Source organism: Rhinoraja longicauda, chromosome 5 (assembly GCF_053455715.1).
Source record: "Rhinoraja longicauda isolate Sanriku21f chromosome 5, sRhiLon1.1, whole genome shotgun sequence".
NCBI lineage: Eukaryota > Metazoa > Chordata > Chondrichthyes > Rajiformes > Arhynchobatidae > Rhinoraja > Rhinoraja longicauda.
The window spans coordinates 7,436,004-7,462,275 of record NC_135957.1 but is presented as its reverse complement, the minus strand read 5'-3'; the positions used below and the strand labels follow the sequence as shown (position 1 = coordinate 7,462,275).

The window sequence follows — 26,272 nt, the reverse complement described above, 5'->3', positions numbered from 1 at the left end:
TCGAGTCCCATTGAATCGTCTCCCGCTCGCCCAAAGTCAAGGGGTGTGGCCTTGTGGGCTAGGCCGACTGGTCCTCACCTGATTGGCTGCCGGCCCCGCACCGGGCGGATCTGATTGGCTAATGATCCGGCCCCGCTCCGGGTGAATCTGATTGGTTGCGAGCCCGGCCCCGCTCAAGACGGATCTGATTGGCTGTCGGCCCCACTCAGGGCGGATCTGATTGGCTGATAACCCGGCCCCGCTCAGGGCGGATCCGATTGGTTGTGAGCCCGGCCCCGCTCAGGGTGGATCTGATTAGCTGCTGGCCCCGCTCCGGGGCAGGATATGATTGCTGCCGGCCCGGCTAAGAGTGAATCTCATTGGCTGCTGGCCCCGCTCAGGATGAATCTGATTGGCTGCTGGCCCCGTTCCGGGGCCAGATGTGATTGGCTGCCGGCCCGGCTCAGAGTGAATCTCATTGGCTGCTGGCCCCGCTCAGGGTGAATGTGATTGGCTGCCGGCCCGGCTCAGGGTGAATCTCATTGGCTGCTGGTCCCGCTCAGGGTGGATCTGATTGGCTGCCGGCCTTCCGCCCTCCGCGCTCCCATTGGCTGTTCCACTCCGGATTGAGCAGCGGGCCGCGATTGGCCGCCACGATGGCACGTTGGCGGCGGCGGCGGGCGGTGATTGGCCGGGGCCGGGGGCAGCACGGCGGGCCGTGATTGGGCCGGGGTCGCGGTGGCCGCAGCCGGGCGCCGCCATGACCTACATCCACAGCTGGGAGGAGTTCGTCCGGGCGGCCGAGAAGCTCTGCCACACCGACCTCATGAAGGTAGAGCGGCGCCGCGGGTTGTCCCCCCGCCCCGTGATCCCATCACCTCCCACCCCCCCCCCCCCCCACCAACTCTCCCATCCCCATCACTGCTCCATATCAGCTCCCCTCCCCCACACCCACTCTCCCCACCCTCCTCACCAACTCTCCCATCACTGCTCCATATCAGCTCCCCTCCCCCACACCCACTCTCCCCACCCTCCTCACCAACTCTCCCACCCCCATCACTGCTCCATATCAGCTCCCCTCCCCCACACCCACTCTCCCCACCCTCCTCACCAACTCTCCCATCCCCATCACTGCCCCATATCAGCTCCCCTCCCCCACACCCACTCTCCCCACCAACTCTCCCATCCCCATCACTGCTCCATATCAGCTCCCCTCCCCCACACCCACTCTCCCCACCCTCCCCACTACCCAACCACCAACACTCTCCCATCACTGCCCCATATCCCCCCTCCCCCACACCCACTCTCCCCACCCACCCCACTACCCACCCTCCCTCCTCACCAACTCTCCCATCCCCATCACTGCTCCATATCAGCGCTCCTCCCCCACACCCACTCTCCCCACCCTCCTCACCAACTCTCCCATCCCCATCACTGCCCCATATCAGCTCCCCTCCCCCACACCCACCCTCCTCACCAACTCTCCCATCCCCATCACTGCCCCATATCAGCTCCCCTCCCCCACACCCACTCTCCCCACCCTCCTCACCAACTCTCCCATCACTGCTCCATATCAGCTCCCCTCCCCCACACCCACTCTCCCCACCCTCCTCACCAACTCTCCCATCACTGCTCCATATCAGCTCCCCTCCCCCACACCCACTCTCCCCACCCTCCTCACCAACTCTCCCATCCCCATCACTGCTCCATATCAGCTCCCCTCCCCCACACCCACTCTCCCCACCCTCCTCACCAACTCTCCCATCCCCATCACTGCTCCATATCAGCTCCCCTCCCCCACACCCACTCTCCCCACCCTCCTCACCAACTCTCCCATCACTGCTCCATATCAGCTCCCCTCCCCCACACCCACTCTCCCCACCCTCCTCACCAACTCTCCCATCCCCATCACTGCTCCATATCAGCTCCCCTCCCCCACACCCACTCTCCCCACCCTCCTCACCAACTCTCCCATCACTGCTCCATATCAGCTCCCCTCCCCCACACCCACTCTCCCCACCCTCCTCACCAACTCTCCCACCCCCATCACTGCCCCATATCAGCTCCCCTCCCCCACACCCACTCTCCCCACCCTCCTCACCAACTCTCCCATCACTGCCCCATATCAGCTCCCCTCCCCCACACCCACTCTCCCCACCCTCCTCACCAACTCTCCCATCACTGCCCCATATCAGCTCCCCTCCCCCACACCCACTCTCCCCACCCTCCTCACCAACTCTCCCATCCCCATCACTGCTCCATATCAGCTCCCCTCCCCCACACCCACTCTCCCCACCCTCCTCACCAACTCTCCCATCCCCATCACTGCTCCATATCAGCTCCCCTCCCCCACACCCACTCTCCCCACCCTCCTCACCAACTCTCCCATCCCCATCACTGCTCCATATCAGCTCCCCTCCCCCACACCCACTCTCCCCACCCTCCTCACCAACTCTCCCATCCCCATCACTGCCCCATATCAGCTCCCCTCCCCCACACCCACTCTCCCCACCCTCCTCACCAACTCTCCCCACCCTCCTCACCAACTCTCCCATCACTGCTCCATATCAGCTCCCCTCCCCCACACCCACTCTCCCCACCCTCCTCACCAACTCTCCCATCCCCATCACTGCTCCATATCAGCTCCCCTCCCCCACACCCACTCTCCCCACCCTCCTCACCAACTCTCCCATCCCCATCACTGCTCCATATCAGCTCCCCTCCCCCACACCCACTCTCCTCACCCACCCCACTACCCAACCACCAACACTCTCCCATCACTGCCCCATATCCCCCCTCCCCCACACCCACTCTCCCCACTACCCACCCTCCCTCCTCACCAACTCTCCCATCACTGCCCCATATCAGCTCCCCTCCCCCACCCCACTACCCACCCACCCTCCTCACACCCACCAACAACACTCTCCCATCCCCATCATCACTGCCCCATATCCCCCCATATCAGCTCCCCTCCCTCCACACCCCCTCCCCAACCACCAACACTCTCCCATCCCCATCATCACTGCCCCATATCCCCCCATATCAGCTCCCCACCACCCACCCTCCCTCCACACCCCCTCCCCCACCACCAATACTCTCCCATCCCCATCACTCTGCCCCATATCATCTCCCCACACCCACTCTCCCCACCCTCCTCACCCCCACCCACCCTCTCCACCTCCACCCACCTTCCCTCCTCACCTGGGCCTCGCTAATCTCCCATTCATCTGCTGCTTCCCCATATCATCTTCTCCCCTGAGCACTCTATAACACCATCTCCACACCCTCATCTCATCCCATCCACCACATTGTCCCTCATCCTCACCACTCCACCCCTTTTATCACTTTCATCCACAAATCTTCAGCATTGCCTCCTCCCTATCATTTGCCAACCCATTCCCATCACCCTCCAATCCCCACCATCTTATCTTCCCTTTCCCAAGTTCTGACAGTGATCCTGCCCCTTACCCCCCCCCCCCCCCCCCCCCCCCCCGGCAGACAATACCTCTCCCTGGTGTTGGCAGTGCCCCTGGGTCCTCTCCCAGTAAACTCCCTCCGCGTGGTATGGCTGCCTGACTCAGTTTGTCCTTTTCCTCGACAGGTGCGGGTGGTCATCAAGTACCGACACTGTGCAGGCCTTCTGTCCATGAAAGTAACCAATGATGTGGTGGTGAGTCTGGCTGGGGCCGTGACTGCGCTGGAGCTGGGAGCCTGGGGACAGAGGTGCCGTTTGGGCTCGGTGGCCACAGCTTGGGAAGAGGTGGCAGTGCAGCAGACTGCTATCCTTCTCTCCCATTTATACAATATACTGCTCTTCTCAGTAATGAGAGTTTTACAATTAATGCAAATACCACACTAAACAATACTAACAGACGAAATCTTACGTGTGTGTGTGTGGACATGCTAAACAGTGCTATATTATTACAGTTGCTGGTGGCTGTCACTCTCCAGTATGGTACAGAGAAGGTTGTTCTCCCACCATTACTGCATTGCAGGAGGATGGGTGGGTGGGGAGAAATCAGTCGGGTGGCTCTACTCCTCCAGCGCCATCTGATAAAAGAGCTGACGAAGGGTCTTGAGGCACGTGAAGAGGCGGCGAGAATAATTTTGTTGGTAATTGATATGAATGCTGGATCCTCGGTTAGGAAGAGCGCCTGATAAATTAATTGGGAGTTGAGGGAAGATTGCGTACCCTGGGGACAGTGCTGGTGTAGAAAACTCCGGGACGGGTGGGGTGGAATAGGGACTCGGATGGTGCACCTCAGAGAGCAGGTGGGCTGTGCAGGACTAAGGAATGATGTGCATCACTAGTGAGAGAGTTGAGTTTCATGATATCTCTTTTCCCACCGCCAGTGCCTACAATACAAGACGGACCAAGCTCAAGATGTCAAGAAATTTGAGAAGTTCCAGAACCAGTTGATGCGTCTGATGGTTTCCCGGGAATGCCGGAGCAATCTGATGGAAATGGAGTAAAGCCAAGGGTACGCTCCTGCGCCTTGGTTGGAAGGAGCAGGAAAGACTTTCCGTATGTGCTGTGTCTTGGAGAGAGGTGGTTGTGGGGTGTGGGCTGAAAGGCGAAGGAGCTTCGGGGGACTGAGCCGGTGGGCGGCTCCGTGAGGGATGAGGCTGCATTTCCCGGGACAGGGAATGCCTCTCCTGCTGCTGGGCTGCTGGATGACTGTCTCCGCTGACTGGCCTGAGCTGACGCGACCACTCACTGTCCAGCGGCGACACATGTCTGCATCCACAGTCACTCCTTCTCCTTGAATATTCTGCAGGTTTTCTTCCTGTGGGGAAACTGCCAGAAACCTTGTGCAGAAATCGGGTATGGAAATAAATGATTCTTGGCAGAATCCATTGCTTCACATCCTTGTCTGCTTCACATCCTTGCCCTGTCCTGTCAACCAACACCTGAGCCCTGGTGGACACTGAGTTGTGACCCTCTCCCTCCCTGTGGCTGGTTCTGCATGGGTGCCCCATGTTACAGTCACAGTCATACAACAGGGAAATAGGCCCTTCAGTTCAACACATCCATATTCTGCATTTGACCCACGTCAAATATCTTTTCAATGTTAATATGGTATTTTAAAGAGTGCAGAGAATAGTTACGAGGATGTTACCAGTACCTGAGGGCCTGAGCTATAGGGAGAGGTTGGGCAGGCTAGGACTTTATTCCTTGGAGCGCAGGAGGCTGAGGAGTGATATTTTTGAGGTGTATGTAATCATTGAGGGGAATAGATAGGGTGAATGCACAAAGTCTTATCCAGAGTAGGGGAATCAAGAACCAGAGGACATTGCATTAGGATTAGGGTGGGAGGGGAAAGATTTTATAATAACCTGAGGAGTAGTTAGTTGAGGCAGGTTCTATAATGACATTTAAAAAGCATTTGGACAGGTCCACAAATAGGAAAGGTTTGGAGGTATTTGGGCCAAAAGCAAGTAGGTGGGACTAATATATGGGGATCTTGGTCGGCATGGGCAAGTTGGGCCAAAGGGCCTGTTTTCATGCTGTGTGGCTCTGACTCTTCTATCTTAACTACTTCCTCTGGCAGCTCATTCCATACACCCACCAGCCTTTCAATGAAAAAAAAGTTGCCCCTCGGGTTCCTATTAAGTATTTCTCCTCCCACTTTAAAACAATGCCCTTTAGTTCTTGATTTCCCCAGTCCTGGGAAAAAGATTTGGTAAGTTCACCTTGTCTATTGCCCTCATGATTTTATTGCAGCTCGGAAAAATCACCCCTCATTCTTCTGTGATGCAAGAAATTAAGTGGTAACCTGCCCAACCTCTCCCAATAGCTCAGGCACTCAGGTCCTGGCAACATCCGTGTAAATCTTTTCTACGCTTTTTCCAGCTTAATGGCATCTTTCCTACAGCAGGATGACCAAAACTGACACACAATACTCCAAGTGTGGCCTTACCAATGTCTTGTACCGCTGCAACATAATGATCCAACTTCTGTACTCACTGCACTCACTGACTGATGTTGACCAGTGATCCAAAAGTCACTTACACCAACCTACCTGCCTGTGACGCCATTTTTAGAGAACTATGTGCTTGTACCCCTAGGTCCCTCTGTTCTACAACATCCCCCAGGGTCTTACCATTCACTGGTTTGACTTCTCAAAATTCAATACCTCGTCTTAACTGGATTATACTGCATTTGATATTTCTAGGCCTATTTGACCACCTGACCAAGAATCCACTAATTCTTGATAACCATCACTATCACCTATTTTAGTGCCATCTATAAACTTATTAATAATGCCTTGTAGACAATAGGTGCAGGAGTAGGCCGTTCGGCCCTTCGAGCCAGCACCACCATTCAATGTGATCATGGCTGATCATTCTCAATCAGTACCCCGTTCCTGCCTTCTCCCCATACCCCCTGACTCCGCTATCCCTAAGAGCTCTATCCAGCTCTCTTGAATGCATTCAGAGAATTGGCATCCACTGCCTTCTGAGGCAGTGAATTCCACAAATTTACAATTCTCTGTCTGAAAAAGTTTTTCCTCATCTCCATTCTAAATGGCCTACCCCTTATTCTTAAACTGTGGTCCCTGGTTCTGGACTCCCCCAACACTGGGAACATGTTTCCTGCCTCTAACTTGTCCAACCCCTTAATAATGTTGGGGGAGTCCAGTATGGCAGAGTAAACTTTTCAGTCAGAGAGTGGTGAAGGTGTGGAATTCTCTGCCTCAGAAGGCAGTGGAGGCCAGTTCATTGGATGCTTTCAAGAGAGAGCTGGATAGGGCTCTTAAGGATAGCGGAGTGAGGGGGTATGGGGAGAAGGCAGGAACGGGGTACTGATTGAGAGTGATCAGCCATGATCGCATTGAATGGCGGTGCTGGCTCGAAGGGCTGAATGGCCTACTCCTGCACCTATTGTCTATTGTCTATAATCTTATATGTTTCGATAAGATCCCATCTCATCCTTCTAAATTCCAGTGTATACAAGCCTAGCCGCTCCAGTCTTTCAACATATGACAGTCCTCCCATTCCGGGAATTAACCTAGTAAACCTACGCTACACGCCCTCAAAAGCAAGAATATCCGTCCTCAAATTTGGAGACCAAAACTGTACACAGTACTCCAGGTGCGGTCTCACTAGGGCCCTATACAACTGCAGAAGGACCTCTTTGCTCCTATACTCAACTCCTCTTGTTTTGAAGGCCAACATTCCATTGGCTTTCTTCACTGCCTGCTGTACCTGCATGCTTCCTTTCAGTGACTGATGCACTAGGAGACCCAGATCTCGTTGTACCTTCCCATCTAACTCGTTCATATACTTGGCAAACAGCACTGGACCCAGCACCGATCCTTGAGGTCTACCACTGGTCACAGGCTTGCAGTCTCCAGATGTCCTTCCACCACCACCCTCTGCTTTCATCAAGACAATTATGTAAACAGGGGCGTACTGTTGAAGCATTATAAGGCAGTGGTCAGACCACATTTGGAGCATTGTGATCAGTTTTAGACCCCATACCCGAGGAAAGATGTGCAGGCTTTGGAGAGGGTCCAGAGGAGGTTTACAAGAATGATCCCAGGATTAAGTGGGAAACATATGATGAATATTTGATGACAATGAGCCTGTACTCGTTAGAGTTTAGAAGAATGAGGGGGACCTCGTTGAAACTTACCGAATTGAGAAAGGCCTGGATAGAGTGAATGTGGAGAGGATGTTTCGACTAGTGGGAGAGTCAAGGACCAGTGGCCATAGCCTCAGAATAAAAGGATGTACCTTTAGAAAGGAGATGAGGAGGAATATCTTTAGTCAGAGGGTGGCGAATCTATGGAATTCATTGCCGCAGGCGGCTGTGAAGGATATTTTAAAGATAGAGATTGACAGATTCTTGATTAGTACGGGTGTCAAGGGTTATGGGGAGAGGGCAGGAGAATGGGGTTGAGAGAGAAAGATAGATTAGCTATAATTGAATGGCAGAGTAAACTTGATGGGCCAAATGGCCTAATTCTACTAGAACTTATGAACATATATCCAATTATGTAGTTCTCCCTGGATCCCATGCAATCTAATCTATGCAAATGTTTGTGCAGTCTTTGTTGAAGACCATCTACGGTTACAGTCTTGCTTTAATCAATGTCTTGGTTATCTTAAAAATAAAAATAATTCATGATATGATCTCCCATACGCAAAACCATGCTGACTATCCTAAATCAACCCGTCTTTCCAAATGTACATATATCTTATCCCTTACTCTGCAGTAGCTTTCCAACCAGTACCAAGCTTACTAGTCTGTAGTTCCATGATTTTGTTTGCAGCCCTTCTTGAATGAAGACACATAAGCTGCCCTCCCATCTTCTGATGCCTCACCATTGGCTAACTTTGATGCATACATATTATCGATTGCACCCACAATTTCTTCCCCAGCTTCCCACAGTGTTCTTGGACATACCTGATCAGCATCTGCTGTTCCTTCCTACACAAAAATATTTCACTGTACCTTGGTACATGTGATAATAAAGAAACTATTGACCATCGACCCACTGAGTATTCCAGCGGACTGTATTTTTGCTGTCTCTTATGTCTCCACCTTCACCACCACAAGGGCAAGGTTAGCAGAGGATCCATGACATCCTAATGTTACTGGGTAGGAAGGAAATGCAGAGGGAAAAAAACTGCAGATGCTGGATTAAATCGAAGGTAGACACAAAATGCTGGAGTAACTCAGTGGGACAGGCAGCATCTCTGGAGTGAAGAAATGGGCGACATTTCGTGTCGAGACCCTTCTTCAGACAATGGTTTACACTGAAGATAGACACAAAATGCTGGAGTAACTCAGCGGGACAGGCAGCATCTCTGGAGAGAAGAAATGGGTGACGTTTCGTGTCGAGACCCTTCTTCAGACAATGGTTTACACCGAAGATAGACAAAAATGCTGGAGTAACTCAGCGGGACAGGCAGCATCTCTGGAGAGAAAGAATGGACGAATTTTCGGTTCGAGACTTCAGGTTGAAGTAACTCGACCCGAAACGTCACCCATTGCTTCTCTCCAGAGGTGCAATAAAAAATATAAGAAGATAACTGCAGATGCCGGTACAAATCGAAGGTATTTATTCACAAAATGCTGGAGTAACTCAGCAGGTCAGGCAGCATCTCAGGAGAGAAGGAATGGGTGACGTTTCGGGTCGAGACCCTTCTTCAGACTGAGGTGCTGCAGGTCCTGCTGCGTTACTCCAGCATTTTGTGTCTTGTCTATCTATGCCTTCAAATGTGACTGGGCCTGAGTCCAGGCGCTGCAGTCCTCCCGTCCGCTGGCGGCGCTGCAGCAGCGTTTCCCCCCCGGGAAGGGGGTGGGAGAACTACATCTCCCAGGATTCCTCGCTGCACAGCGAGCAGTCTGCGGAGGAGCCGCTATCTTCGCCCGTGTGTGTGTGTGGTGGGTGAGCTTCTGGGCGCAGCGTCCGCGGAGTTGCTCTGGGGGGGGGGGGGTGACAGGGTTGCTGCGGACCGTGCATTTATTTCTGCCCGGTGCTGGTGCTGCGGGCAAGGGGAGGAGGAGGGAGGCAAGCCAGGCGCGGGTCAAGTTGCATAGTTGCACAAGTTGCATAGTTGCACAAGTTGTCCGGTTGCAGCCGGGCTCGGCTCTCCGGCGCTGGTTTCGGATTCCGTGGGAAAACTTGTAAGCCGCAGACATTGTGGGACCTCTGCACCGTCTCGTCGGCGACCCCGCCCCGCCCCAACCGAGAAATAAATCTCTCTCTCTCCCTTCACCGATAAAATTAATTACAGCCTACCTACGCTCAGTAAACAAAGTCCACTCTGCACCCTGTCTCGGCCTCTTGATCCTCTCTGCACCGCAATGCAACCTCTCCTGAATGTCCTGATGTATGCACTCAATTTCCTCTCCCCACAATTGCTGCAAGGCCAGCTGAATTCCTCCAACCTGTTGCTCCAGATTCCAGCATCCTCAGTCTCTGGTGTCTCATCTGCTAGCAGGGTGACTAGGACTGACCTCCCTTACCCCTCCCAATCGTCCATGCCTCGATGCTGCAGCCCTAACACCACTGTTTTCCCTTTCCCCACAACAGTGGACGGGGCTTTCAGGTTCGGCAGGGGTTCACTTGCACATCCTCCAACCTCATCGACTGCATCCATCATTGTTCAAGATGTGGACTTCTTGATATGGGCGATCGTTTCGCAAAACACCTTCGCTCAGCCCGCGTGAACCAACCTGATCTCCCGGTTGCTGGACACTTTCATTTTCTTTCCCATTCCTACACAGACCTTTCTGTCCTCGGTCATCCCCATTATCATTGTGAGGCTAAACGCAAATTGGAGGAACAGCATCTCGTATGTGCAGGAAAGAACTCCAGATGCTGGTTTAAATCGAAGATAGACACAAATTGCTGGAGTAGCTCAGCGGGACAGGAGGCATCTCTGGAGAGAAGGAATGGGTGACGTTTCAGGTCGAGACCCTTCTTCAGATTGAAGAAGAACTGACCAGTCTGAAGAAAGGGCTCGTCCTGAAACGTCACCCATTCCTTCTCTCCAGAGATGCTGCCTGCCCCGCTGAGTTACTCCAGTATTTTGTGTCTATCTTCGGATTAAACCAGCATCTGCAGTTCCTTCCTACATGAGTAAATATAGGGAGTTAGGAATAAGGTGAAAAGCAGGACCACAAGGATAGTAGTCTCCAGATTACTCCCAATGCCACGTGCTAGCGAGGTAGAAATAGGAAGATATAGGGCAAGTGAATGCGTGACTGAGAAGTTGGGGAAGGGGCAGGGATTCAGATTTTTGGACCAGTGGTATCTCTTCTGTGGCAGCGATGGACTATACAAGAGGGACAAAAGGGCAGCACGATGGGGCAGCGGTAAAGTTGCTGCCTTACAGCTCTTGCGGCGCCGGAGACCCGGGTTCAATCCCGACTACAGGTGCTGTCTGTACGGAGTCTGTACGTTCTCCCCGTGACCGTGTGGGTTTCCTCCAAGATCTTTGGTTTTCTCCCACATTCCAAAGACATGCACATTTTTAGGTTAATTGGCTTGGTATAAGTGTAAAATTGTCTCTAGTGTGTGTGTAGGGTAGCGGGGATCGCTGGTCGGCGCGGACTCAGTGGGCCGAAGGGCCTGTTTCCGTGTTGTATCTAAACTAAAGTAGACGGGTTGCACCAGAACTGGAAGGGGACCAATATCCTGGCGGGCATGTTTGCGAGTGGCGCTGGGGAGGATCGAAACTAGATTGGCAGGGGATAGAGTCCAATGCTGCAGAGAGGGAGGTGAGAGACTGGCTGTCAATAAAGAAGTCAATGACAGCGAGTTCAGTGAATAGGACAGGTGGAGACACAGCAGGGAGTGAGGAAAGACGGTCGGATTTTTCAGATTTATTTCAATGCTAGGGGCCTGACAGGTAAGGCGGATGAACCCAGGACGTGGATAGGTCGTGCGATTGGGACATTTTAGCCACTATGGAAAGCTGGCTAAGGGAGGGTCAGGACTGGTACCTCAATGTTCCAGGGTACAGATGCTGAAGGCAAGGCAGAGATGTGGGTGAAAGAGGAAGGAGTTTTGCTTTATTGATTAAGGATCTTACAGCAGTATTCCGAGATTACTACTTTGAAGAATTGTCCAATGAGGCTATATAGGTAGAGGTGAGAAATGAAAGTCAAGTCAATTTTATTTGTACAGCACATTTAAAAACAACCCACGTTGACCAAAGTGCTGTACATCAGTTCAGGTACTAAGAACGAACATACAATGGCACACAAACATAACGGCACATACATAAACAGTTCACAGCACCCCCTCAGAGGGCCTCAAACGCTCGGGAGTAGAAATAGGTTTTGAGCCTGGACTTAAAGGAGTCGATGGAGAGGGCAGTTCTGATGGGGAGAGGGATGCTGTTCCACAGTCTAGGAGCTGCAACCGCAAAAGCGCGGTCACCCCTGAGCTTAAGCCTAGACCGCGGGATAGTCAGTAGCCCCAAGTCGGCCGACCTGAGGGACCTGGAGATAGAGTGGTGGGTTAGAAGATTTTTAATATGGGGGGGGGGGGGGGGGGCAAGCCCGTTTAGGGCTTTGTATGTGAATAGGAGGAGCTTGAAGTTGATTCTGTACTGTACGGGGACCCAGTGGAGAGAGGACAGAATCGGGGTGATGTGGTCCCTTTTACGGGTACCCGTCAGGAGTCTCGCTGCGGCGTTTTGGACCAATTGCAGGCGGGACAGGGATGATTGGCTGATCCCAGTGTATAGGGAATTGCAGTAGTCTAGGCGGGAGGAATTGAATGCCAGGTGATTGTAGACAGCTGCAAGAATAATAGGGCTGTCATACTAGGAGATTTTAACTTTCTCAATGTAGAAGGATCTGCAACAGTGCCAAGGGCTTAGATGGGGTAGACTCTCAGGTGTATTCAGGAAAGTTTCCTCAGGCAATATGTAGAGGGAAAAGCTTGGCCTACTCTGAGGGAATTGGACAGGGCAGGTGTCTGAAGTGTTAATGCAGAAGCACTTTGGGCCTAGTGACCACAGTTCTATGAACTTTAAACAGCCTATTGCTGTTTGTCAATTACGTCTTCAATTTAGACAAGAATGTACGAGGCATGATTAGTAAGTTTAAAGATGACACTAAATTAGGTGGTATCCTAGATGGATATTATGAATTATAGCAGATCTAGCTGGGAAAGATGGCTGAGGAATGGCAAATGGAGTTTGATTCAGATAAATATGAGGTGTTGCATTTTTGGAATTGAAACCAGAGTAGGATCTTCATGGTGTATGGTAGGGCCCTGGGGTGTTGTAGAGCAGAGGGATTGAGGAGTATGAGTGCACAGTTCCCTGAAAGTGGTGCCATGGGGTGGTGAAGAATGTTTTTGGCACGCCATCAGTCAGACCAATGTAAGGAAGTTGGAAGTCTACTAAGGTCGATAGAAGTCAATCGAGGTCTATTCACTCTCCATCGGTTTCTCTTTGTGCCATCCTTTCCTGACTTAGACACTTCTTGGGAGTGCTATTTGTTGTGGTCTTGGGAGGTTTCTGTTCCTTGAAGGGAATGTACATTAATGGAAAATGATTAATTATTCCTTTAAATGTTTTGTTCTGCTTATTGTCTTTCATGTCTATGAATATAGTTTGTCAGTCTACACAGCTGCAATGACGTGGGTTCGATCCTGACCCCTGTTGCTGCATGTCTGGAGTTTGTACAATCTCCCTGTGACCAAATGCATTTCCTCCGGGTTCTCCAGTTTCTTCCCACATCCAAAGGACATGCAGGTTGTAGATTAAATGGTCACCTAAATTCCCGCGAACATCCAGATGAGTGGAATGGACCGGGGGGAGTTGATAGGAATGTGGGGAATATAAATGGGCTGGGACAGGATTAGTGTAAATGGGTGTTTGATGGTCAGTGGACTCTGTGTTTCTGTGCTGAGCTCTGTGATTTACCTCGGCCAATTCATCTCTAATATATATCTTTCTAATTAAACTTTATTACCCACGACTTGAACTTAATTACATCACTCACAAATTCAATTTATATCTCATCACATTATGATCACTCTTCCCCAAAGGCTCTGGTTGAAGGTGCAAACTGTGACATCCAAAATTGGTGCATTAGCAGCATGCCTGAACATTTCTTTCTGTTGTGATACAAACCAGGCTTCCCTCACGAACTAATACTTTGGCTGCCTCCTCCTTAGATCCACCTCTCCAAGATGTTGCTCATTATCTTCACCCTGGCAGTGGGGGTTCTCCTTTATTATGTGTTCATGCGCAAGAACCCCCAGAGCATCCCAGAGGGAGATGGCTGGTGGGGTGAAGGCAATCGTCCGGCTTCGGAGGTGGAGGATGAACCGATTGAGCCCTTCAAAATTGAAGTGTCGGAGCAAATGATCCAGGTAATTATTGCAAACCGAACCAAACCACTACTGAAACCAGTAACAGACACAATACTCCAGGTGTGGTCTCACCAGGGCCCCTGTACAACTGCAGTAGGACCTCCTTGCTCCTAAACTCAAATCCTCTCGCAATGAAGATAAACATGCCATTAGCTTTCTTCACTGCCTGCTGTACCTGCAAGATTACTTTCAGTGACAGATGGGCAAGCACACCCAGGTCTCGTTGCACCTCCCCTTTTCCTAATCTGACACCGTTCAGATAATAATCTGCCTTCCTGTTCTTGCCACCAGTGGATAACCTCACATTTATCCACATTATACTGCATCTGCCATGCTTCTGCCCACTTGCCCAACCTATCCAAGTTACCCTGCAGCCTCATAGCATCCTCCTCACAGCTCACACTGCCACCCAGCTTTGTGTCATCCGCAAACTTAGAGGTGTTACATTTAATTCCCTCGTCTAAATCGGTAATATATATTGTAAACAACTGGGGTCCCAGCACCGAGCCTTGCGGCACCTCACTAGTCACTGCCTGCCACTCTGAAAAGGACCCGTTAATTCGCTTCCTGTCTGCCAACCAGTTCTCTATCCATGTCAATACCCTAACCCCAATACCACGTGCTCTAATTTTGCCCACTAATCTCTTGTGTGGAACCTTATCAAAGGCTTTTTGAAAGTCCAAATCCATAGGCTCTCCCTTATCCATTCTACTTGTTACATTCGCAAAAAATTCCAAAAGATTAGTCAAGCATGATTTCCCCTTCGTAAATCCATGCTGAATTGGACCGATCCCATCACTGCTTTCCAAATGTGCTGCTATAACATCTTTAATAATCGATTCCAGCATCTTCCCCCACTACCAATGTAAGGCGAACTGGTCTATAATTCCCTGTTTTCTCTCTCCCTCCTTTCTTAAAAAGTGGAGTTACATTGGACTTCACTGGGCTTTATCTTGCACTAAACATTATTCCATTTATCCTGTATCTGTACACTGGACAGTTTAATTGGAATCATATATAGTCCTCCTGACTAGATAGCATGCATCAAAAAAGCATTTTACTGTACCTTGGTACTTGTGACAATAAACTAAACTTCTTCGGCCTTTGGATAAAGCTGTTCCCAAACCAAACTGTGATACATCTCAATTGGATGCTGCTCATGTTGCATCTGTGGATGTTGATCGGTCAGTGGAGATATGGCGAGTTTCCTTTGTCTTGTGGGTGTGCGTGCATTAACCAGGTCATATTGATGTTGTTTCATTGGCTACAGGACCTGCACAGTCGTTTGGACAACACTCGTTTCACTCCTTCACTGGAGGGCAGCAACTTTCACTACGGCTTCAACTCCACCTACCTAAGGAAGCTGGTGAACTACTGGAGGAAGGACTACGATTGGCCGAAGCAGGTGGAGCACCTAAACACCTTCCCACATTTCAGAACCAGAATCGAAGGTGGGTCCATCAGACTGCAACTACGGGTGATGTCTTGGCCAGGGCCGTGGATGTGGGGCGGGGGTTCCAGGGTGGAGTGGGGTTCCAGGCCATTTTTGACGGGCAGAGTAGCCTCCTCCTCTTTTGCAAGGACGAAGGTTGGATCGTCAGGGGAAGCAGCTCGTTGTGTTCGAATGTGCGCGGGGCCAGCTAAACATGGTCAATTGCGGCTCACTGTTGGAAGCCATGCTGTTCAGGCCTTTGTTACAGGTTTGTTCACATCGCAGGTTGTTTATGGGTGAGTGGAAGGCATGGGTGTGCTGGAGGGAGGCCAGAGGAGGTTCCCCGGGATTTTGCCTGGATGGGAAGACTTTATTTATGGAGAGACTGGATAGGCTGGGCTTGTATTCCCTGGAGCAAAGGAGGCCGAGGGGTGACCCGCTGGAGGTACAGGTCCACCACCAATTTTCCAGCGCCCTTGGTTCCAGGGCCTTACTGGATTACCCGTTTTGTCGGCGAGGAGTCGAACGGGCCGCCTAGTCCGGCAGGGAGCCGAGATGCTGGCGTGCAAAGTCGACCTCCGAAGTCTGGTATGGGAATGGATCTGCCGGCTCCAGCCGGACCGGAGTTTCAGAAACTCTGCCGCAGGAGGAAAATTCCACCCGATGAGGTGGAGATTGGCTGCCTCACCCGACCTAGGTGCCACATTTTCAGGGGGGATGGGAAAGGGGACACACACACACTCAAATTAGCTCTGGTAATTCTGTCCCGATTAAAGGAGGTGCAGGATCATCAGTTGCCAGAATCGGTGGTGGACCTGCATATATATATAATTATAAGAAGTCTGGAAAGGGAAGGTAGTTCAGGTTGCCCGTTACAGGGAGGATGTGGAGGTTTTGGAGGGGTTTGCCAATTTATTGCCTGGATTAGCGGGTATCGGTTTTAAAGGGAGATTGGACAAACTTGAATGGTTTTCTCTGAAACATAAGAGGTTGAGGGGAGACCTGTGTTTAAGAGACATTTATGTTTCTTTATGTCTTAATGTTTTATGTTTTATTCTTAATTGTTTACTGTATGTCGTGTTGTTACTTGCGAGCGGAGCACCAAGGCAAATTCCTTGTATGCATGCAATACAACTTATTCAATTCAATTCAATTTAGACAGACAGTTGAAAAGGCAAGGTATAGAAGATACCATCGAACTACAGGCAAGTGGGAACACTGCAAAGATCGAAGATAGACACAAAATGCTGGAGTATTCTTCAGACTGAAGAAGGGTCTCGACCCGAAACGTCACCCATTCCTTCTCTCCAGAGATGCTGCCTGTCCGTCTGAGTTACTCCAGCATTTTGTGTCTATCTTCAATGTAGACCAGAATCTTCGTTCCTTCCTTCCTACAAAGATCGACATGGATGCGGTGGGTTTAAGGGCCCGTTTCTGTGCTGTGCTCTGACCTCTCACCCCTCACTCGACCTCCCAGGAATCCAGGTGCACTTTGTCCACGTGAAACCGGGAGTACGGGCTGCGCGGCCACTGATGATGATCCACGGATGGCCTGGATCCTTCTACGAGTTCTACAAGGTGATCGCGCGGCTGACGGAGCCTGGGACCCAGCTCGGGGCCTTCGAGGTGGTCTGTCCCTCCATCCCCGGCTACGGCTTCTCCGAGGCACCGTGCAGACCAGGTGAGGCCCCCTGAGGGGGAGGGGGGAAGGGAACCCGGTGGGGGGGGGGGGGGGTGGGTACTGGGGACTGACCGGGTGTGGGTGAAGATATCTAGGTGTTGGGGAACTGACCCAAGGGGGCCGGGTGTAGTTTCAAGTGTCGTCGGCCGGGTGTTGATTTGGGTTTTCTCGGTCGGGTGTAGTTGTGGGTGGCACGGACCGAGTGTAGTTCGGGCTGTTCCTGGTTGGGGTGTAGTTCCGGGTGTAGTTCGGCTGTTCCCAGTGGGGTTTTGTTCCGGGTGTAGTTCAGGCTGTTCCTGGTGGGGTGTAGTTCGGCTGTTCCCTGTGGGGTGTTGTTCCGGGTGTAGTTCGGGCTATTCCTGGTGGGGTGTAGTTCGGCTGTTCCTGGTTGGGTGTAGTTGTGGGTGGCACGGACCGAGTGTAGTTCGGGCTGTTCCTGGTTGGGGTGTAGTTCCGGGTGTAGTTCGGCTGTTCCCAGTGGGGTGTTGTTCCGGGTGTAGTTCAGGCTGTTCCTGGTCGGGCGTAGTTCCGGGTGTAGTTCGGCTGTTCCCAGTGGGGTTTTGTTCCGGGTGTAGTTCAGGCTGTTCCTGGTGGGGTGTAGTTCGGCTGTTCCTGGTTGGGTGTAGTTGTGGGTGGCACAGACCGAGTGTAGTTCGGGCTGTTCCTGGTCGGGTGTAGTTCGGCTGTTCCCAGTGGGGTGTAGTTCTGGGTGTAGTTCAGGCTATTCCTGATGGGGTGTAGTTCCGGGTGTGGTTCAGGCTGTTCCCGGTGCTGTCACGCGGTCTGTTTTCGGCAGGCTTCAACTCGCTGGCGGCTGCCCGTATTTTCCACAAGCTGATGCGGCGACTGGGCTTCGAGCGGTACTACGTCCACGGTGGGGACTGGGGAGCACTGATCGCCACCAACATGGCCCAGATGAAGCCAGGGTAGGTCGGGCTGGTTGCGGGGGAATGAGGGGGCCCCAAAGCCAGGCCAGGTGGTTTGTCTGCTGGTGAGGAAAGGGGGGGGCCTGGTGTGGAGAGAGGACGGGTGTGGGGCGTCACGGTGGTGCAGCGGTAGAGTTGCTGCCTTACAGCAAATGCAGCTCCGGAGACCCGGGTTCGATCCTGACTACGGGCGCCGTCTGTACGGAGTTTGTACGTTCTCCCCGTGACCTGCGCGGATTTTCTCCGAGATCTTCGGTTTCCTCCCACACTCTAAAAACGTACAGGTCTGTAGGTTAATTGCATTGGTAAATGTAAAAATTGTCCCTAGTGTGTGTAGGATAGTGTTAACTTGCGGGGATCGCTGGTCGGCGCGGACCCGGTGTGCCGAAGGGGCTGTTTCCGTGCTGTATCTCTAAACTAAGGTAAACTAACTAAAGGAGGGAGCGTCTGTAATGGGTGGGTTGAGATGACACCCCCACCCCTCAGTGACCCCCTAACTCCTCAGTTCCCCCTCCCCTCAGTTCCACACCCCCAGACCCCTCAGTCCACCCTATTCCCACCCCGCCCCCCGGTTTTCCCATCCTGGCCCCTGCCCCGCTCTCCGCCCTCACGGCCCCTCGGGACCCCCTGTTCATTCTGCCCGCATCTCCCCACAGGAACGTGCAAGGAATCCACTTGAACTTCTTCCCGGTCTCCAGGCTGGGGTTGCAGCTTCTCCCCTCGGTGATTCTGGGACCGTACCTGCCTTCCTTGGTGGGATTCACTCAGACCGACGTCGAGAGGATGTACCCCTTCATGAAGAACATCTACACCTTGCTGAGAGAGTCAGGCTACATGCACATCCAGGGAACCAAGCCAGACACTGTTGGTAAGTGGACGGCCGGGACCCCAGGGCAGGACAAACTGGGCTCTATCCCGGGGTCTGGGGGATTTATATACAAAATAAGGTCATAAGATGCTGGAGTAACTCAGCGGGACAGGCAGCATCTCTGGAGAGAAGGACTGGGTGACGTTTCAGGTCGAGACCCTTCTTCAGACTTTTCTTCATAAGGTCATAAGTGATAGGAGCAGAATTAGGCCATTCGTCCCATCAAGTCTACTCTGCCATTTAATCATGGCTGATCTATCTCTCTATCCTACCCCATTCTCCTGCCTTCTCCCCATAATCCTTGACACCCGTACTGATCAAGAATCTATCTATCTCTGCCTTAAAAATATCCACTGACTTGGCCTCCACAGCCTCCTGTGGCAATGAATTCCACAGATTCACCACCCTCTGACTAAAGAAATTCCTCCTCCTTCTTAGGAAATCTCCTTCCTAAAGGAACATCCTTTAATTGTGAGGCTGTGACCTCTAGTCTGAGACTCTCACACTAGTGGAAACATCCGCTCCACATCCACTCCATCCAAGCCTTTCATTATTAACTAATCCCCAGAGTGCTAGCCTAGAATTCTAGCCTAGAATTTAATCCAGAGGTTTAAGGAGTTTGTATGTTCACAAGTATTAGGAGTAGAATTAGGCCATTCGGCCCATCGAGTCTACTCTGCCATTCAATCTTGGCTGATCTCTGCCTCCTAATCCCATTTGCCTGCCTTCTCCCCATAACCCTATTCATCCGTTCTAATCGAGAATCTGTCTATCTCTGCCTTTAAAAATATCCACTGACTTGGTCTCCACAGCCCTAGTTGGTAAAGAACGAGATAACTAGGAGATGGGTCACAGGCAAGCACGTAACCCAGGTTTGGTACATAGAATAACAGATATCCAGAGGTCATGTAGTGGCTGGGGATTGGATTTAAGGGAATGGATGGTTTATTTTTAGAATTACAGAACCCCTGGATTGGGTTTCTGGCAGGCATCGTATCCAGGGGTTCAAGAGATTAATATATCGACTGAAGATAGACACAAAAAACTGGAGTAACTCAGTGGGACAGGCAGCATCTCTGGAGAGAAGGAATGGGTGACGTTTCGGGTCGAGACCCTTCTTCTGGAGGAACTTGGAGGGCTAGCAGCCGCTGTGGAGATAAAGGGATGGTGGATGTTTCTGGTCAAGACCCTATTTCAGAACCGCACGATCAGGTCATCAGCCTGGTCTCTGCCTCCACAGATGCTACTCGACTCACCCGGGTCCAGTTTTGCTCCAGATTCTGCAGCCTCCCATGTGCCTCCAACTACTGCTGCGAGTCTATGGGATTGATGGGGCACTGTCAGGGCCGTCTTAACGCATGGGCCTGATGGGCACTTGCCCGGGGCCCCACGAGCATAGGGGCCCCATGCTGATCTGTGTATGTTAAGTGACTTGCAATAAATAAATACTAGTTTAAAAATGAAGGTTCAATAAGTGCTTTTTTCGCAACATTTTCCATCCCTAAGTGCTTCTCACAGCGATCTGTAAGTGCTTTTCGCAACAATGTAGCACCCCAAGTCCATCGCTAAGTGCTTTTCGGTAAGTGCTTTTCACCGGCACGACAGGGGGGGGGCTGGTAGGGAAAGGGGGGTGGGGGAGAGTAATGGTGGGGGCGACGGGGAGGGTAGTTGTCGTAGGGGCCCCAGTACACTGCTTTGCCCGGGGCCCATAATGCTGTAAAGACGGCCCTGGGCACTGTGCCATGTTTACAGGAATCTGTTCTGAGGGGTTCGGCATTACACTATTGGCCACAACGTGACTGTGTCTCTGCTCGAAATGCTGGGAGTAACTCAGCGGGTCAGGCAGCATCTCAGGAGAGAAGGAATGGGCGACGTTTCGGGTCGAGACCCTTCTTCAGACTCAAGAAACGTCACCGATTCCTTCTCTCCCGAGATGCTGCCTGACCCGCTGAGTTACTCCCAGCATTTTGTGTGTACCTTCGATTTAAACCAGCATCTGCAGTTCTTTCCTACACACTGTGTCTCTGCTCTGCAGGGTCTGCACTCAATGACTCTCCTGTGGGACTGGCTGCCTATATCCTGGAGAAGTTTTCCAGCTGGACCAGCCTGGGTTTCCAGGACCTGGAAGATGGCGGATTGGACAGGTGGGAGATCCCAATGTTAGCGGTTCTTCCCTTCTTCCTCGACACATTTATTGCCTCTGCGATGGGACCCTGGAGTAAAACCTCACACGTCAGCCACAGGGAGGTGCAGGACCATTGCCAGGAGGGGCTGGAGGGCTGTTCTGGGGAAAGCATCATCACCAGTGACTGAGAACGTGAACTGAAAAGAGAAAACTCAGCAGGTCAGGCAGCGTCCGTGGAGAGAGAGGGACAATTACTGCTTCAAGTAAAAAGGCCATCTGGCAGAATTGGGAAGGAGAGGAAAGGTGAATTGAAAGCTTCAGAGAGGATAGGGGTAGGATGAATGTTGTTCCTTTGTTTACGACGGAAAGTAGAGATAATGCATGAAATTATTGTCCAGTGAGTCCCACGTCAGTGGTAGTGAAGCTGCTGGAGAAGGTTCTTTGGGATAGGATTTACTCGCATTTGTAAGATGTACGTGATCAATATCCTTTCATTCCCAACATATTTATGTGCCTATCTAAAAGCTTCAAGTTCCTCTATCGTATTTGAGCTAATTAGGGACCATCATCGAGACTTTATCAGCGGCAGGTAAGGTCTAGTGAACTTGATTGAGATTTTTGTGGAGGTGACAAAGGTGATGGATGAGGGTTGGGTGGTTAATGTTGTCTACATAGATTTTGGAAAGGCATTTGATAAAAGTCCTTCGTAGTGGTTTGATCCAGAAGATTAAGATGCATGGAATTTTATAGAAATATATAAAATTCTTAAAGGATTGGACAGGCTAGATGCAGGAAAAATGTTCCCGATGTTGGGGGAGTCCAGAACCAGGGGTCGCAGTTTAGAAATAAGGGGAGGCCATTTAGGACTGAGATGAGGAAACATTTTTTTCACCCAGAGAGTTGTGAATCTGTGGAATTCTCTGCCGCAGAAGGCAGTGGAGGCCAATTAACTGGATGTTTTCAGGAGAGAGTTAGATTCAGCTCTTGGGGCTAAAGGAATCAAGGGATATGGGGATAAAGCAGGGATGGGATACTGATTTTAGATGATCAGCCACGTCATATTGGATGGCGGTGCTGGCTCAAAGGGCCAAATGGCCCCCTCCTGCACCTATTTTTCTGTTTCAATGTTTCTATTGCTCCAACTGAGCCATCCGAGAACAGGCCTAAGGATTCAAATCAACAAATAAATATCAATGAATCAATAAATAATCAATAATACAATAAATCATCAGTAATATGGTTGGCCCCGGGCCACGGTGAGCCAGCGGGAAGGTTCACCAGGTCAGTGGGGAGCAGAGCTGAGAAGCCCCTTTTCTGAGATGTGCAAGGTGATACTTCTCCTGTGATTTAGTTTAGTTTAGTTTAAGAGATACAGTGTGGAAACAGGCCCTTTGGCCGACCGAGTCCACACCAACCAGCGATCCCCTCACATTAACACTACCCTGCACACACTAGGGACAATTTTACACATACACCAAGCCAATTAACCTAAATATATGTACGTCTTTGGAGGGTGGAAGGAAACCGAAGATCTCGGAGACGTACAAACTCCACACAGACGGCACCCGTAGTCGGGATCGAACCCGGGATTGAATTGCAAGCGCTGTATGGCAGCAACTCTCCCGCTGCACCATCCCGCACCCTCCCATGGAGGTGATGGTGAGAGAGTGAATGGGACCTGAGAGGGCGACACTGCAGAGAGGGGGATCAGCTGCCACAACGGCACGTGGCGCAACATTGCTCAATGCCCCCAGCCAGCCAGCCAGCAGCAGAGGTGCAGGTGGCTGACATTTATTCTCTTGTCTTTTTGACCTCTCGCCTCTTCCCAACGCAGGAAGTTCTCTCTGGACGAGCTGCTGACCAACGTGATGATCTACTGGGTGACGGGCTCCATCACCTCCTCGATGAGGATGTACAAGGAGAACCTTGGGGTGAACCTGATGAGCAGGATCGATGCCAAGTGAGTAGAGCTTGAACAGAGGGTGGGTGATGGGCTGTTGCTGCATCGACCCTGGCAAGCACATCTCGCTTGGGGCAGAGGACTATACCCTCAAGGAGGGGATTTCCAGGGCCACCAAGTGTTGCTAAAGAAGTTGAGGGGGTTGGTCGGCCCCCTTTGCACTGGAATATCTGCTTTGAAGCTTTCTGTCTCCCTGCTTCTCTCCATCTTCTTTAAAGGCACTTCTGCAAGCCCCCCTCTGGACTGGCTTTAACACCAGCTCATTGATTGACTTGGTGTAAAACTTTCTTTGCCAATTCTCTTGTCAGGATATTTTGCAGTTAGATGGCTCCCTGGAAACAGAGCTCGTTCTTTGTGCATCATTCAATCAGCCGAGAAGGTTGTTGGCTGCAACCTTCCCCCCCATTGACGAACTGTACACTGCAAGGGCCAGGAAGCGAGCGGGCAAGATCATCTCTGACCCCTCTCACCCTGGCCACAAATTCTTTGAAACACTTCCCTCTGGAAGGCGACTCCGGACTGTCAAAGCCGCCACAGCCAGACATAAAAACAGCTTTTTTCCACAAGCAGTAGCTCTCCTCAACAGCCAAAAGTCTGTAGCCTCCTTTTGCTCTGGTATTTCATTTCATTCTTTACATGTTTGAATTATAATGTTTTGTTTTTAATTAGCTACTGTATATCATGTTGTTACTTGCGAGCAAAGCACCAAGGCAATTTTTCCTTGTGTGTATACATACTTGGCTAATAAAATTTATTCATTTCAATTCAATTCAATTCAATGTGGAAACAGGGCCCTTCGACCCAACTTGCCCATGCCAACCAACACACTCCATCTACACTAGTCCTACCTGCCTGCATTTGGCCCATATCCCTCTGAAACCTATTCTATCCATGTACCTGTCCAAATGTTTTTTATATATTGTGATAGTACCTGATCAATTATGATCAGCCATGATTGAATGGCGAACTATACTTGATGGGCCTGATGGCCTAATTCTGCTCCTGTGACTTATGAACATGAACTACTTACTCAGGCAATTCGTTCCATAAAGCTTTCACGCTCTGTTAAAAAAAGATTTCCCTCAGGTTCCTATTAAATCTTCCCTCCCCCCTTACGTTAAACAAATGTCCTCCAGTTCACGTTTCTGAGGGTTGTGTCGTGGCAACACCTTGATCTGCTTCCCCTCTGAACCTCCCAGTGCTCATGGTCTTTCTTCCCCCTTCCCTCTCTTGCTTCAAGGGTGGGAGTCCACGTCCCGGTGGGATTGGCTGCCTTTCCCAATGAGCTGATGCACGTGCCCCTGGCCTGGGCTAAGCAGAAGTACAAGAAGATCGTGTCGTACTCCTACATGTCGCGGGGAGGTCACTTTGCTGCCTTCGAGGAGCCCCAGCTGATCGTCGACGATCTGGTACACTTCGTCCGATGCGTGGAGAAGAGTGGCTGAGACCCCGGTGTGCTGGTTTCTCGCCTGACCGGGGAACAGCCGCCCATGCCCAACATCCCGGCTGGGAATCCCTGTTGAACAATCGACCCCACGGCTTGGATTGCGACCTCCCTTGCCCTTCAGGACATTAGTCACGTTGCTCACCTGGGCATGTTGCAGCCAGAGCTGGCATTCCTGGCTCGTGTAGTAATGGTGGACTCTTTCCTGTTGACACGTTTCCAACTGCAGTCGGAGGCCGTAGTACTTCGCTGTTAGTCTGAGAAATAAAACGTAAACATTCCTCACCACTACCGCCTTTTTGCGTGTTTCCAAAATTCCTCTTCACCCAATCCCTCTGCAATGTATTTATTCATTCTAAGATCTGGGTATCGCTGACATTGACAGCCCATCTTTAGTGCCATTGAGATGCCATAAGGTCATCTTTTAATGATCCCGCAGCCCTTGGTGTGAAGGTGCTCCCTCAGTGCTCGTGAGAAAGACCAGAGATATTATTCCCAGTCGGGGCGATGCATCACGTGAGGGGAATCTGCAGGTGGTGGCGTTCTGCTGACCCTGCTTCCCTTATAACATAACATAACATAACATAACAACACTTTATTGTCACTCGGCACAACACCGAGCGAAATTTCAGCAGTCACACAAAATACAGCAAAAAGAAAAGAACACAGGACACCCGACCCCAACACAAACATCCATCACAGTGACTCCAAACACCCCCTCACTGTGATGGAGGCAACAAAACTTCCCCTCTCTTCCCCCCGCACCCACGGACAGGCAGCTCGACCCCTGTGGGTGTGGGAAATGCCTGGGCTGGTAACAGCAGTGCATCTTGTACCTGGTACACACTGGCATCACTGCAAGCCAGGTCAATAGACAATAGGTGCAGGAGTAGGCCATTCGGCCCTTCGAGCCAGCACCGCCATTCAATGTGATCATGGCTGATCATTCTCAATCAGTACCCCGTTCCTGAATGAGAATGATCAGCCATGATCACATTGAATGATCATCCATGATCACAGTGAAGAGGAGAGTGGGTGGTGAGGATGGTGAATGGGCCTCGGGTAAGCGAGCTACTTTGTCCCAGGTGGTGTTGAATGACTTGAGAATTGTTGGAACTGCTCACATCCGTGGAGAACGTTCCAATACACGACTGATTTACACCTTGTGGATGGTGTCGAGACTTTAGGGCAGTGCTTCTTAAACTGGTGAATGGTTCACCCAAGGGTGAATGAAATTATTTTGGGGTGAATGAAACTAGAAGGGTGAATTACTTAATTTATAATATTGTTTTCTCACAAGGGAGAATAAGATGAAAATTACCAAACAAAACATAAGAAAGTTTAGTCGAGGGTGAATTAAATTTTGTGATAAAGACTCAAGGGTGAATGAGACTGAAATAGTTTAAGAAGCACTGCTTTAGGGTATCAGGAGGCAAGTCCTTCAAAGCAGGATCCCCAGCCTCTGGAGGCAGCACGGTGGCGCAGAGGTAGAGTTGCTGCCTTACAGCGCCAGAGACCCGGGTTCGATCCTGACCATGGGTGCTGCAGGAGTGACTTGAAAGTAGAATCTATCCTGGGTGTAAACCAGCATCTGCGGTTCCTCCCACACGCTATCACACTGGTGTTTGTCTCAGGATTGCGGCATCTGCAGGGGAACCCCCGCGCCGCACTGCGGCTGCGCGCTGCTGCCCTTCTCAACATGGCGGCCGGCCGGCGGGCGGCATGGAGCGCGCATGCGTGGCCTCGGGGCCTGGTCCGTCCGGTAACCTGTCCGGGTCGCGCTCCTGCAGGCGGGGCAAGGACGGGCTCTGTGAGGACCCATCGCATTGTGACAGAGAGACGGACCCGGGACCAGGTACTGAGATCATTACAGACTTGTTATATATACATATATATACATATATACACACACACTTGTACCGGGGCAGGGGGACGGGAACCAAGGTACTTATGTACATATGTACAGGGACTGGGGTAGGGGATCTGTATCTGGTTCTGGTTGAT

The 26,272-nt window shown here is 51.2% G+C and overlaps 2 protein-coding genes across 3 annotated transcripts; both read left to right on the top strand.

The window, feature by feature from the left end:
* Positions 1-622: 622 nt before the first annotated feature.
* On the top strand, positions 623-6,238 carry srp9 (signal recognition particle 9). Its single transcript, XM_078399984.1, has 3 exons — positions 623-811; positions 3,581-3,649; positions 4,333-6,238. Exons 1-3 carry the CDS (start codon positions 740-742, stop codon positions 4,450-4,452), a joined length of 261 nt encoding a protein of 86 aa, XP_078256110.1. The 5' UTR covers positions 623-739; the 3' UTR covers positions 4,453-6,238.
* A 3,079-nt stretch (positions 6,239-9,317) lies between these two features.
* LOC144593380 (epoxide hydrolase 1-like) lies at positions 9,318-24,550 on the top strand. 2 transcript variants are annotated; one of them, XM_078398856.1, is made up of 9 exons: positions 9,318-9,376; positions 13,635-13,832; positions 15,103-15,283; positions 16,742-16,945; positions 17,742-17,871; positions 18,528-18,739; positions 20,775-20,883; positions 22,699-22,824; positions 24,065-24,550. In XM_078398856.1, exons 2-9 carry the CDS (start codon positions 13,650-13,652, stop codon positions 24,267-24,269), a joined length of 1,350 nt encoding a protein of 449 aa, XP_078254982.1. In that variant the 5' UTR covers positions 9,318-9,376; positions 13,635-13,649; the 3' UTR covers positions 24,270-24,550. The 2 variants fall into 2 exon arrangements, with proteins under 2 accessions (XP_078254982.1, XP_078254983.1); XM_078398857.1 differs by lacking the exon at positions 9,318-9,376 and adding an exon at positions 11,255-11,349.
* Positions 24,551-26,272: the final 1,722 nt, after the last annotated feature.

What these genes read in the sequence shown, in the direction of transcription:
- srp9 (XM_078399984.1), top strand. Translation starts at nt 740, where the DNA reads ATGACCTACATCCACAGCTGGGAGGAGTTCGTCCGGGCGGCCGAGAAG. An exon ending in GCCACACCGACCTCATGAAG is followed by an intron (nt 812 to 3,580) that starts GTAGAGCGGCGC and finishes TTTCCTCGACAG; the next exon opens with GTGCGGGTGGTCATCAAGTA. An exon ending in AAGTAACCAATGATGTGGTG is followed by an intron (nt 3,650 to 4,332) that starts GTGAGTCTGGCT and finishes TCCCACCGCCAG; the next exon opens with TGCCTACAATACAAGACGGA.
- LOC144593380 (XM_078398856.1), top strand. Translation starts at nt 13,650, where the DNA reads ATGTTGCTCATTATCTTCACCCTGGCAGTGGGGGTTCTCCTTTATTAT. An exon ending in CGAGGCACCGTGCAGACCAG is followed by an intron (nt 16,946 to 17,741) that starts GTGAGGCCCCCT and finishes TGTTTTCGGCAG; the next exon opens with GCTTCAACTCGCTGGCGGCT. An exon ending in GAAGATGGCGGATTGGACAG is followed by an intron (nt 20,884 to 22,698) that starts GTGGGAGATCCC and finishes TTCCCAACGCAG; the next exon opens with GAAGTTCTCTCTGGACGAGC.